The following is a 14,446-nucleotide window of genomic DNA, read 5'->3' on the forward strand; positions in this document are numbered from 1 at the left end:
TTTCATTTATATATAATTCACGTGTTTATAAAACAGCCATTTACCTTTTGGCCTGATTTGTGGTGTTGAAGGTTCCTCTCTTCGCCGTGGTGTCTCTTCCCAGTCTTTGTGGGAACGCCTGCTTGAATATTCAGAATATCGTTCTGATTTGTCTCTGTCCCTACTTCTTTCACTTCGACGAGAACCTAGAATTGCATATATGGTATTATATAATATTTATATAGCATGAACAATCAATCATAAGTAGCATACTTTATTACATCTATATATGCAATAAATTATAACTAATATTGTTATTATGGCCAAAGACAGTCATGCTTCAATATACTTGAATGCATTTACTTAATCTTAAAATATGTTCATAAGGTAATTATATCATACGTGCACTGTGTTTACTACTGAATAAAATGAAAACTGCTTAAACAGTAAGATAATAAATGTTCTTGGCTTCAAACCATGCCATAGGTTCACAATTTCTACAGAATTATTTAGTGTAGAGCATTTACTTTTGTCTTTACTTCTTCTATAATCTCTCTCCTTCGTTCTTTCTTTGTCTTTGGATTTAGAACTAGAAGCATAGACTCCACGTTCCCGATCTCTGTCTTGTCGCTCATACAGTCGCTCCTTAAATTCATTGCTGACACCACCTGTATAAGAGGGTGTCTCTACTCTTGATCCTCGGTAGTGCCTATTAAAAACGGTATATGAGGTTCTTCTCTTTTACATGACTAAAATAATGCAAGTGTTTACAGATTGTTTGTGGAGTACGCATTTTAACTTCTGAGGTCACAACAAAATTATTTACAAATACACTGTTTGAGGTGTTGAAGTTTTATGCAATAATTTTAATTTTAGAATCTCTGCTATCAAGTTCTTTCACAATGAGCTATGAATTTTGATATAGCTTTAGAATGACACTTATTAAAAAATTGCAACTTAAAATCTAACTCGCTATTGTTTTTATTTTCCAATTCATTTGTTCCCAAGTTTTATATTATAATTTATAAATCAAAAATAAAAGGCTAAAACCTAGGTAATAAAATAGTGTAACACATAAAATACAAAGGAGTGAGTGGAATTTAAAAAAATTCTATGCAGATTTGTCAAGAAATACACAAACAATAAAATCCTTTTTTTTCATTTCACATACATCTACCTATCTAACACAAAATACACATACAATAAAATAAAAGACAGCACAAGACAATAAAGTCATAACTTAAAGGAAAGTTGATGGAAGTCCACACAGTCTGTTGAGGTTACCTCTCCTTTTTATTTTTTAATCCAACATACTTTTCACTCACATAGATGTATATGTAATTATATTAAATAGAATGTGCATATGTGCAGGTAAAAGATCAAAAATGCACACACAATGTTGACATACTTCACAATGAAATTTAATTTATTAAAAGGAGGACTCCCAATAACTGTGCACCACTAAAACTCGTAGTCTTTTTCTAGGGCAGTGTCCCACTTATGATAAATCAAATTTTATTGTGCAATGTGCCAATGCTGTGTGTGTATACATATGTAATAAAAACTTTAAAAAATTGTCAACTCAATGCACAAACAATATTATCAGGTAATCCATTCCACAAACTTATAACCTTACCCAAAATATAGTCTGCATCTAAACTTCCAAAATCTTAAACCTAATACCCTTGACTTTTTCATTTAATAATTCCAACAACCAAAATACAGATTCATTAGATCCCTAAAATTTAAAAAAATAGTATCAAAAGCTCCATCCTCATTTTTTTTAAAGCTCCAGTTAAGACAAATTCAAAATTCTATGCTACTCCTCATAACTTAAATGACTTATACCGGTCTCTGAACTCTTTCTGTAATAAAATAATCAAATCTGCACACAGTCCTCCAAATGAGGCTTCACAAGGCTCTGTTAAAAACTATAAAAACCTTTTTGTTCATATATTCCAACAAAAGAATCAATAACCTGCCCTTTTCACAATTAAATTATTCTTTTTTAAAAAAATACTAATACTCTCAAAACATATAAGCAAATCCTTTTTAAAATATCCATGCACTAAGTACACAACTTTATAATTTTCAATTTTAAAACTCATTTCCATGTTTTGATTTATAAACTCTTCAAATAGCTATCAAAACTTAAAAAAACATTGAATAAGAGGTTTTGAAACAGATGGACACATTAGTCACCTTCTGGTTGGAAAAAATGACCATTACCACCAAGCAAATGTTTTACCCATTTCTTAACTTTTTCACCAATCTCATACGGATCCAACTCACAAATCAATCTCTTGTGAGGCACCTTATCAAACGCTTTCTGAAATTCAAAGTACACAACAAGTGAAATATATTCACCAACAAAGGTGAAGGCACAATGAAACAAAATCTCTGACAAATTAATTGGACAAGAAAATCCTTTCCCAAAACAACATTAATAACCATTAAATCTTAAACTACTGTCATGTTTTTATACTGTTCACTACTGTTGGAATCCACATATTGCACCATAATGAGGAATTTTTTTTTCCTTCTACAACACTCAGTGCAAAAACTAACTAAATTTCTACATAAAATACATAAGGGACATGCTAGAATAAATGGTGGGATTTAATGCAATACTAATGGTATTTTTGCTAATTTTTTTTATGTGGCTCACATGTTACAAGGAATCCTGTAATTGACAAAGTAATTGACCCAAAAGCAATTTAGCTTCTAAAACAGTTTAGAAAAATATATTTTAGAAGCTGATGGAGTTCTAGGGTTACTTAACTGCCAAATTTCCAAATGATTTTCTACATAACTTCTGAAAACCAATTCTAAACCCTTCCTAAACTCAGAAAGGAGATCTCTCCATGCTTATCTTTTTTGAAAATAGTTATTACAGTGACAATCTTAGAATCACCAGAAATTTTCACAGTACTAAGAGACTTCTGAAAACATAATTTAAAAAAACCTTCAGCAATAAATACATTAGTAGAAATTGTTTCTAGCACTTTAGCCATGTTCCTTTTTTTTTCAAAATAGGTTTCTTGTTGATGTACTCTTTCAAGATTAAGTTATCCATAAATTTGTTCATTCAAATTGAGTACAAAACATATTTTATTCAATACCTTACCTTGCATGAGTTTTTTCTTTAGAATGTTTATCATCATCCTCTTCAACATCTTCATCTTCATCCCAGTCATTCTGATATGATGAAACTTTTGAGCGTTTCATTTCTTCTACTTCATTGAATTCTTTTTCTTTTCTCTTTTGAGCTGCCAGGACATCCAGACCAAGAAGAGATTTTTTAGGATGTGGTGGTTTAAATACAACATTTTCACCCGCTTGTGATTTTGGTTTTTTAATTACTAATCCTCCAACTTCTTCCTGAATACCTTCTAAACGATGAATGGATTGATGATCAAGGTTCATCTCATATATAGATATTTGACTGTAAAAGGAGTCATGGTTAATTTAATTCTAGGAAACAAATCTATAAGCTTGAATAAGAATTAAAACAAAACAGCAACATAATGTAAATTCACATTCTAGGTTTAGAATTTGCATGATACACAAAAATTGAAAGATATAAATTAAAATACGAATACAATTTTGACACATTTAGAACAACAGTTACACATGAAAAATTTATTGCTAAAACAAATATAAATAAATTCTACATCAGTTATATCTGTGCTTCAAAAAGTCAGATCAATAATAAATGGCACAAGCACAAAATGTACAATTTTTCACTTACAAAATTAAATTCTGTTTAAATACAATTTATTATTCAATTAAAAGTTACACAATTATTTTGATTTTTGGTTGTATTTTGAATTAAACTTAATCTACAGAAAATATAAATAAGTGTACTAATTTCTATTGAAAAACACTGATTAATTTTACCACCTTACCCAAAATAGGATGTGTTAAAACTAGTTTTTCTCTTGTATTTCATTCACACTGTATGTCATCATCAATATGAAACACTGCTTTAGTATATTAACAGCTTGTACAGTGTTTGAATAATGTTGCACATGTTTATCTCATATCTAAAGAACTTTTTTTTTACTTCAAAGCATTTACTTGCAGATATTCCAACAGCATCTATCAAGTTAATAGCTAAACAGTACACCTTATGTCATTTTCAATACTTTAACAGTGCTTTGATGGTGAACCAATCATGCAAACTTTTCTGTGCAATGTAGAATTACGTAAAATTCGTAGAAGCTTTCAGTGCCAAATATCTATGTATTGATAACCAAGAGCCTATTTGCAGATATGTATTTGTTGACTGGCAATCAAAAATCAGAAATCTTTGCAGAACTATGTCAATTTGGATATCCTTTATGATATTTATGATGTTTAGTTATATTGCTCTATATATGAACAAACACACCTTTTCATTAAAACATTAATAAAAATGCCCAAGCATCAAAAATTCAGCATATATTGCTGCCTTTTGTTACTCAGTATTCTAACATCAAACTCAATACTTTCAATAATACAACCCTTATATAGGAAAGTTAACATTTTCCTAAACTGAAAATGTATTTCTAATAGATACTGCCACTTACAAATAGCTTTTCTCAATTTATACTGCCCTCTATATGCACAAATATTTGCTCGCAACTAGCCTTGATAATACCACTTGTCCTCACATGTATTCATATGATACATATGCATGCTATCATATAAATGATCATGCAGCAACCCTCCACCAATATGAGTGTGACACAACTATCATCACCAACGTTCTCTCTCTTCCATGCAACCCAAAAATCACTTTGAGATTGGGTAGTACAAACAAAACCAACACTAAAAGTGGGAGGACAGGAGGGAAATGTAAGAAGAGGTAAGTATCTAATGGAAATACATTTTCAGTCTAGAAAAATGTAAACTTCTAATACATTATCTTACCTTGTCTCATAAATAGATAGAATCCCACAATAAGTTAGCAGAGGATCTGGTGAGAAGATGATCCCCCTTTAGAAAGTGCCTGTAGAAAGACCAAGGGGAATGCAAATAAAGGGAAGGCAACACCCCCAAGGGAGAACCAAACCACTTCTGAGCCAGGTATACTCTTCACCTATGAGAAATTGTGTTACAAGAAGGTTGGAAATAATAGAAGGACCTAGAAGATGGTTGTGTGATGCTAGATATCACAGGTGGGATAGGAGAGGCATGATTTGCCTCCGTGCTGGAAATATTAATTCAAAAATTCATACCATAAATAGGCTTGCCAATCAGAATAAAAAAAGGAACATTTTTTATTCATTTATTTGTTTTTATTTTTTATATATTCATTATAAATTACTATTATGAAAATCAATAGATAACACTGATAATGGTCAAAGTATCTCTAAATGATCGTAATACTGAGAAACCCGTTAATGACACCTTGTCAAGAAAAAGTGACAACATTATCTGAATAAGTTGCATATATAAAGTACTAGGATAGAAGGTGCATTGACATAGGTGCTGAGTGTCATGAGACAAATATTGCCAAGGGCAATTAAGTAGGGTATACAAGACTGGAGCAAGCACGAAAAAATCAGACCAATGCTTAGATGGGCAAAGGAAGAAACCCTGGCAGTCGAGTAATAGCTATAAATGGGATCGGAAGTATGTAGGTATTGGAAGTTGATAATCCTGGCCCCCACAGGTCCCAAACCCACAATGTATTCACAGAGACTGTAGGTAGCCCCAAAAATGGTGTCCCAAGTACTGACACCACAATTCAGAAATATGAGAAACTGTAACTGACGAGGAAGAGGAAGGAGGAGGGCAAGACACAGAAACAAGTACAGGAGGGTTTTGGGATAAATGGGAGGCCAAGGAAGAGAGGGAGATATGCAGCCAGGTTGAGTCAAAACCCTGGACTTCAAAAAGTTATAGGAATGCCCCAAAAACCTCCTGACATAGAAAAGGTGTCATGTGCAAATCATGCAATAAGGAGAAAGTCAAATGAACCCAAGTGAAAAGGACATGCCAACCCAAAAGATCACAACGACAGATCAACTATGCTTGCAATGCCAGGGGAGAAAAGGAGAGGTGTGCTAAGGTGGAAAACGAGATTCCGAGTCTCCATCAAAAAAACCCTTTGCAGAGTAATGAATAGCCTCAGACATGTCTATGGAGGACAAGGTATAAAGAAGAGCAGACAGGTGAGACAAATGTGGGAAAACTGAGGCTGGGAAAAGGAAACCAAAGTATTAGGGTCAGAAACCCACAAAGAGATAAGGGACTCCAAACATTGCAAGTCTAAAAGTGAAAATCTGAACAATGATATGACATAACCAGACATGGGGTCATCAGTAATCATAATCGATTACATTTTCAAAGTAGTCATAATCATAATCAGAAACTTGTAAGGCCTAGTATCGTAATGAATTGTAATCATAATCTGTGATTACAATATGATCACGTTTAAAATTTTAGATGTCTTTCTACTTCAAAAAATGCATTTCTGGCAGTAACATTTTAGAAGTGGTTTTTCACAGCTTCCCAATTACCTGCACACAAACAAAAGATCTTCAGACATCAATCAATACATTACCCATTAATTCAATGCCCCTCAGCCCTGGATCACTAATCTTAGAGGAGCAGGTGTGGTGAATTAAAAAGTAATTATTCATTCCTAGCCCAAGATAAGTGCATCTCCAGATTGGAGGCTAGTTTATAGTTTAATTCTGGTGCACTCTAGGCTAAAGGATAAGTGGTAATCTTAAGTTAATATTGTAAAAAACTGATGTATTTTCAAATTGCAGCCACCAAGACACCAGTTTTTCAACATTTTAATTCTTCCGACAGAAGTACTTTGCACAGTTATAAGGCAAAATATAAACACTGTTCAATATCAATTTCTGCTACAGGAAAGACTACATCAAATTAGCATAAGCATCTGCAGGTAATGATATTTTTTTTCCAGTAAACAATTATTTTTTGTTATCCATGAAGATTATTTAGATTGATGCAATAAAATATCATTTACCATCAATCCATCATATTATTTTGGATATTAATTTCAGGCTTCCCTGTAATGATGATAGATTGATTGTCAGACTTGTTATAATGTTATTCAATGCTCTATTTTCAAAAACTCAGATTGTTTTTTTTTTTCAGAGGAAACATACTGATGTTTATGAAAGCCTAAAAAAAACAGGCCAGTAAGAGCAAGTTAACCGACCTGGATTACTTTCCTTTATATGCAAGCAACAAAATCCTACAACGAAATGGCAACCTTCAGATTCAGGTCAACAACAAGCCATCCCAGAGGCTATTGTCACATTCATTGCTAAGGATTTAATGCCCCTCTCAACTGTTGACAGTAATGCATTTTGCAACTTACTTAGCATCGCAGAGTCCCATTATACCATGCCTTCACAGAAGCATCTTAGTGGTATGAGGTGGTATTCTTTCATTTTTGTTAATTATTATTATGGTTATACTTACATACTTTTTCCTCTATCATTTAGTTGGACTTCCTCTTCAGTTTGTTTATGCATAAAGCTGGCTCATACCTTGTTATAGTTAATAGAGTAATACTATTTTCACAGTGAGACAAAATAACACACTATGAGGCACTGAGGTTTATGTCACAATAGCTAGCATGTAAATATGTTGATCACATATTTTGTCCATAGCTAATAACTGTACAATGTTGAAGCATGATCTTGTCCCATAGCAACCAAAAGACAACTGAAGACTGAGATGCCAGATGTTCAAGAATATAGAGAATATACTGGATATTGCTTGAAACACAGTTTGAAGTGTTGTTACAATTAAGCAGTTTCTAAGTGTTGTATTATCAAACTAAATTTTGTGATTAAGTTATTTTTTTCTTTTTAGTTCTTTTTCCTAACTTCTTATGTCAAGCAGATATTATTGAAGGTTATGCCAAGATTATCTTGTTAAATTAGAAGTTCATGTGTTGTTTCAAGATTATATTATTGAATTAAAAGCTCTTTGAAGTTTAGATGTATTGTTGTAAAAGTGCAGACCCAGCATTTTTAAACTGTAAATTTTGTTTCACATATAAAATTTCAAATAAATACTTTTCTTAAAATTTTAGTAATAGTATTAACATGTAGATTATTCTTAATAAAGAAAAAATTATTCATTACAATAATGTCTCATGTATAATATAAAAATAATTAAATGCACATATCACTATTTGATCCAGAGATACCGTGCTATCACTATTACTGTATCTGTGCCACACATCTAGAAATAGTATAATTCATTCTACAAAAGTTGCGCTTAGTAATAGCAATTTCCTGGAAACAGTTGGACAGAGAAGTAAAAATATACTCAAGTGTTTTTATATATATAAATAACAATGATACTGTAAAAATAACACCCCTTGACGAAAATTAAAACAACTATGTTATTATAATTTATAATCCACTCATCCATACCGTGTCTCACATCAGGCGTATTCATGATATTGTGTCCTAATAATGTTAGGCTTATGAAGTTATTTAAACCTCAAATTAAAGCTCTATACTCAAATACAAGTTCAATGGAACTCTAGCAAAACATTATCAAAACAATTCTTATTATTACTTACTCAAATTGTTTTCAATGCTGTAGTATAAATAAAGTTAGCCGTCACGGGAGTTTTTGTTATCTACTATATCAAAAACTCGCTCACGCTATTATAGTTAACATGGCCCTCTGGTGTATACCATTTAATTATTAGAATATTATTATTATTATAGATGTGTTTAGTCTCCTTCGAATTATTATATTTTAAGAATATATTTATTTATTTCGAAACTGCAGAAGACATGAAACAGATAAATATAGAAAATATGTTCTCGTACACAATGCATGTTATATTGTTGTAAGCTATATTTTCCATTTTAAAATTTCAACATAACATGATGTTTATAGACAACAAGGAACCTATTGGTCCATCCACTGATCTAGGCTGTCCCATCCTTTAAACTAAAACTATAAGAAAAATAAAATAACATAAAATAACTTATGAAACGTTACTATAATGTTAAGATCGAGTTAATTTATTTCTCTTATCAACTTTTTGTGTTTTAATATTAAACTACGTATTATGAACTGACTTCGGTATTGTCATTGCCCGCAGAAACCATCAACTCTTGGCTACTCTTTACCAACGAATAGTGGGATTGACAATCACATAATAATGTTCCCATGGCAGAAAGGGTGGACATGTTTGCAACTCATGACTACAAAAAATCGCCCTCTGCACTTTGGATGCGTTATATCTCACTATTTAGTCAGCCCAGAGCAGCAAAATATTGTCGGTTAGTGCTATTGACGCACAGTCTGTCTAATCTATCAGTTCAAAATTAGGGAAAGATAGCATATATAGTTTTCGCGAATATCCGAAAACAAACAAACAAAATCAGTCACATCATGTATAGGGCCAAAGTTTGACAGAGCACTGAAGGTCAAAAATCTGATTCTCACATTCTTCAGCTATAGTGCATATGTAGTTACCACTTCTGAGTAACAGTGATTTTTGTATCTTGCTAATACCTTTGATGTGAAAAGAACGATACTAAGTACTTATATAATGCTTTTGTATTACCTAATAAAACTTTGACCAGTTTCTATGCATAAAATAAAGAAAGGATAAACTAGGAGAAAATCTCAGAAAGATCAAACTGGACGAAACAAATAATATACCACCACCTACTGGCTGCAGTACAAGGTAATCTATACACATAATTTCTCTTTGCAAAAACAATATATTAATATTATTATGTTAATATTGCTTATTTTATGAACATCCCAATAAATTTAATAACAAGTAATTCAAAAATGTACACTGGCTCTGTTAAATTTATCTCTGAAGAAAAGGAAGGTATTTCAGCCACTGTATTGTAAGATGTCCTCTGTGTAACAGTTTACTCTTAGGACATACCCAAAGAGCCTAAATCTGTTCATTCCAGTAATTATGCCGTTATTACTGTTTTCGTTAGAATTGTTATGATTATTCAGATATGGACAAATTCTTGTCCTTCATGAAAATACCTAGAATCCAGCAATCAAAAACATGAAATACATTTTACGTATATAAATGCTAACTTCCTTTATTATGCATTTAAAAACAGTTGTAATAAATTTTTAAAAACAGTCTAAAATCCATTTTTGCGGCAAAATAAGATTCAGTTGAGCTCTGGAGTATTGAGGTACACGGATGTTCAACAGTTAGAATCTAGTATCCGCAAAACGCAGGTTCTGGAAATATTATGCAGAGTAACATTTTAAACGTGGACAGCAAAGGAAATACGAATGCACAATTGTAGGGATCAACAAAAATCGTTATTAATACAATAAATAAAGTGCAAATGTGTGTCTTTGACTCATTGGCTAGCCTTCATATTCAAAGAATAACTGCACCTGGCTGCTGGAGAAATGGCTTCCAAATACATCTGCATCAGAAAAGGCTTGGTTCGTTTTGAATTTCATACAAAGCCAAATGAAGGGCTATCTGCACTAGTCGTCCCTAAGTTAGCATTGAGAGATTAGAGGAAATATAACTAGTGAACACCACCCTCTGCCAACTCTTGGGCTACCCTTTACCAATGAATACTGACCATCACATTATAACACCTCTACGGCTGAAAGGGTGCACATGTTTGGTGAAGCATATTCAAACCTGCGACCCTCAGATTCCAAACCAATATCCTTAAATACCAAGCCATGCATTGAACAAGGACCAAAAAAAGAATAATGAAATAGTATACTTGCAATTCAGGCCACTGTCCAAGTGTGGTATCCCACAATCCCTATATTACCTAGGTTAATGACTATTCCACATAACCATATATAAAGGAGAAAACTCCCAACTCATTCTAACTTACCCCCCACCTTAAAAAGCAAGAGTATTATTGTATATTTATTACCTTTGCACGTCTGATTTACCGGGAAGAAGCTAATTACATGCTGAACAACTGCATGAAAATCATAGCACTCAGTCATTACCACCATAACATCAAACAATATTTTCACCTTTTCCCGCAGTTGAGCATAAAATGAGTAGTTCCTAGTAATACAACCATCTTATAGAAGAAAAACGGTCCTCTATTTATGCAAACTTGTGTCTTAATTATTTACAAAATTTTTAAGTCATAAACAACATAAGCCTTACCAGCTAACTCAGCTAATTCTCCCTGATCTTTCCACAGAGTCTGGGTGCTAAACATCCAGAACTTGGTTTATTTGCCCAATAACATAAGGATGGTAGAGAACATATATATCTATAAATGTTCCCCTATACTAAGTTTTTGATTCAGCAAACAAATGTATCCTTGTTGCTCATAATTCATTAATTTTCTCATCTTTCTCCATCACTGAAAGAAACTGTGTTATTCTTAGATGCTGCCTGTAATGTAAAATACACTAATCTGACTCAAACTGAAGTGAAAAATTATTATAAAATAAGTAATTTACTGTTATATTACACACCCTAAATCTCATACTCTTTTTATTTTAAGCAAACAAATTACAGGTGATTTCAGATGATACAATGGAAGAGTCCTGTTACATTGTAATTTATAAAGATCTGACATGAGCATGTTTGAAGTAAAGCCACTGCTATAAATTTGATATTTCTCTGTGAACTTGAGTGATCAGATGTCCACAATAAATGTTAAAGAGTTTTGCTTTAAACTTAGAATAGTTATCTTGTCAATAGACAGAAAAGTATTCAGTTTAAATTATGAAAGAGAGTGTTCTATTGTTGGAGAACGATGTCATGAAAACCAGTAATAAGGACTTTACTATCACCCCTTTTAGTTTAAATAAGTGTGTGGAAGCATTTGTTTAAAGTCCGGATTATAAAGTGGTTAAGAGGTAAATTGGTGTTGATGTGAATAATCAATCGTAATAATATTGTCAGATGTGAATACAAGGAGTTCTGGTATATTGTAGTAATGCAACTCTCTATGTATAGTTTAATGCCACAGAGGTAAGGTGATACATTTTTATGAAAAAAGTTAAGAGCTGCTCCAGTATTTTATTCACTTATTCATTTTGGTAATGGCGACAAAGAAAAGTGGTGAATTTATTTACTTTATTATCGCAGTTATAACATAAAGGTTCACAAGAAAACTAGTACTGGTGTGTTTGTTGTTTAGCATAAAGCTACACAATAGACTATCTATGCTCTGCTCACTGCAGGTATGGAAAACCGATTTTTCGACATTGAAAGGCCTCAGATTTACAGCTGAGTCACTTAGCTCATCTTGGATACAGTAGTGTTTAAAAGTGGAAACAAGCTATGGGCAGTGAATGACTAGAAGTATGTAACGTGGCATAATGAGTTACAATTCATCATTTCCTGTACTGATGGTAGAGTAAGATAAAATAAGAAAAGACACCTGACCCTGCTTATATTGTAATAGCATTACAAACTGTTGGGAGTAGTGTAGGGAATGTTCCCATGGCAGAGACTGGGCCCTTGATTCCACTAGAATATTGTATGACTTCCACAGTGTTCCTAAACATTCTTCTGGCAGCATTTAACCTCAAATACCACATTTACATCATGATGGTTAAAGGTTCTATGAGGATAATAGCAAGAGATTAAGAGCAGTCACAATATCCTAAATTTAGTTTCAAACAATGATTGACATCATTTTCAGTAAAATAATCAAATCTCTATTAAGTTAAGCATCTTTGGGATAAAACTAAGTGTTGAATTCGCCATCATAATCTGTTAGCACCTGTAATCCAAATGAAGACCCTACTTCTCAACAAATGAGGTAATGAGGTTAATCACATTCAAAAAAAGGTCCTGTATACTGTCCATCCAAATAATTCCTCCATCATTGATTGTGCTCTATCTGAGGATGATGCTCCACACTGAGATGATCATGTTTCTCTAGAATGATAATACTTAAATGCTATGCTTTTCAGCTACCATGGACAAAAGTGAAGGACTCTATGATGTTCCTTGGCTCTACATCATTGAACAGTCTTACTGTATGAATATATAGTTATCTTTGTAAAGGTTATTTTTAACTCTCCAGCCATAACCATAATGCAGCAGCATTTTGCTTTTTAATATATAACCAGGTAATAAGTGCTAAACGACCCATGGTGTCACAGATCACACCTGCAGCAACATGCCACTGAATTCTCATTAAAAAGATTAACCCTCTTTTGAGTTCATACTATTTGTGTGGTGAAAGTTAGTTGGTCTCACTTGCTATTTGGTGAGACAAAAATAAAGTGATTAGTCAGTGTATAAAAAAGTACAACAGTAAAACATCATAAAGTACAACATTTCATATGAATTGTGTCAAAAGATTCAAGTTATATATTAGAAAGCTATGAGAACCTTAGCATATAAAATTACTTAAACAAAATCACACAATATTTTATTAACTTTCATCAACACCTGAAAATAGTCAAAATAAACAAAACAAGTTTTAACAATGATGTTGTAGAATTTGTAAACAACCAGCAAATGTTTTTTTAATTAAAAACAAACAAACAAGTAACAAAATTGCACAGCTTATTACCTCAGTAAACATTTAACAAACACTTATACAAAAGAGAAAATATAACAAAAATATTTCAACTAAAACTGTATATTTACTGTAAATATCAAATTAAGATCTTTGAGTTAACACAGTGTATAATGTGTTTCTCTTAACACAAAGACACAGTCTTCCATGGGTTTATTGTGCACAAATAATACCACACTAGAAGCTTTTTTCAATATCACCACAATGACTTCAGTCGTGCTTCCTACCACTGTGCCTACTGAGGAGATCTTGGCCTTGGTTCACCTCGAGTTGGAATCTATCATGTGGCCTGCTATGTCTCCTGCCTTCCCCCTTTCCTGGCGTTTCCTTCCCGAGATTCATTGGCAAGCTGCCATATTGCTCATCAATGCATTCCCTGACAATAAGGGCATCGGTGCCTATTCCATCAGTTCTAGCACTGTCAAAACTTGGTTGGCCAGGTTTGTTCATCTGTGGTACCCATTCACCACAGATTCCTGGCTCCATAAAGTGTTATCAGAAAAACTCTCCCTTCGTTTCTTAGCTCCTCCTCCATTATCTCCACTTTCCACTCTCTTCCATAGGATTCCATTTTATGCCAGTGTGTATTGGAAGTGGTTTGAAATCTTCTGCACAAGGGTGCTATGTAACCTGTCAGTCACATTACTCCATGGTTTAATTCCTGTTTTTTTTTGTTATTCTTGTTCCAAAGAAGATTGGGAATTGGCATCCTATCATTGGCCCATCAAATCTCATCCACTTCATCATCAATCTCCCTTGGTTCACCATGGCTTCTTTCCTCACACTTCAGTGGATGCTCACTCCAGGGCTCTGGATGACAAAGTTCAATGTCTTGGATGCATTCCTTCATGTTCCTATATCACCAGTCTTCAGTCATTACTTTAATTTTGTTCACAGAGGTCAAGTTTTCCTATTCCTTGCTCTACCTTTTGGGCTGGTGTTGGCACCTT

At 33.0% G+C, this 14,446-nt stretch overlaps 1 protein-coding gene across 1 annotated transcript in view; it reads right to left on the reverse strand.

Annotated features, from left to right (window-relative positions):
• The window catches only part of LOC106478171 (pre-mRNA-splicing factor ATP-dependent RNA helicase PRP16-like), a 51,837-nt gene extending 44,347 nt beyond the window's left edge, over positions 1-7,490 (reverse strand). Inside the window, 4 exon segments of the mRNA XM_022381696.1 lie at positions 45-185; positions 507-688; positions 3,107-3,424; positions 7,429-7,490. Coding sequence (XP_022237404.1) covers positions 45-185; positions 507-688; positions 3,107-3,424; positions 7,429-7,481 — 694 coding nt within the window. The 5' untranslated portion in view covers positions 7,482-7,490.
• Between the last annotated feature and the right edge of the window lie 6,956 nt (positions 7,491-14,446).

Source organism: Limulus polyphemus, unplaced genomic scaffold (genome assembly GCF_000517525.1).
Source record: "Limulus polyphemus unplaced genomic scaffold, Limulus_polyphemus-2.1.2 Scaffold186, whole genome shotgun sequence".
Lineage (NCBI taxonomy): Eukaryota > Metazoa > Arthropoda > Merostomata > Xiphosura > Limulidae > Limulus > Limulus polyphemus.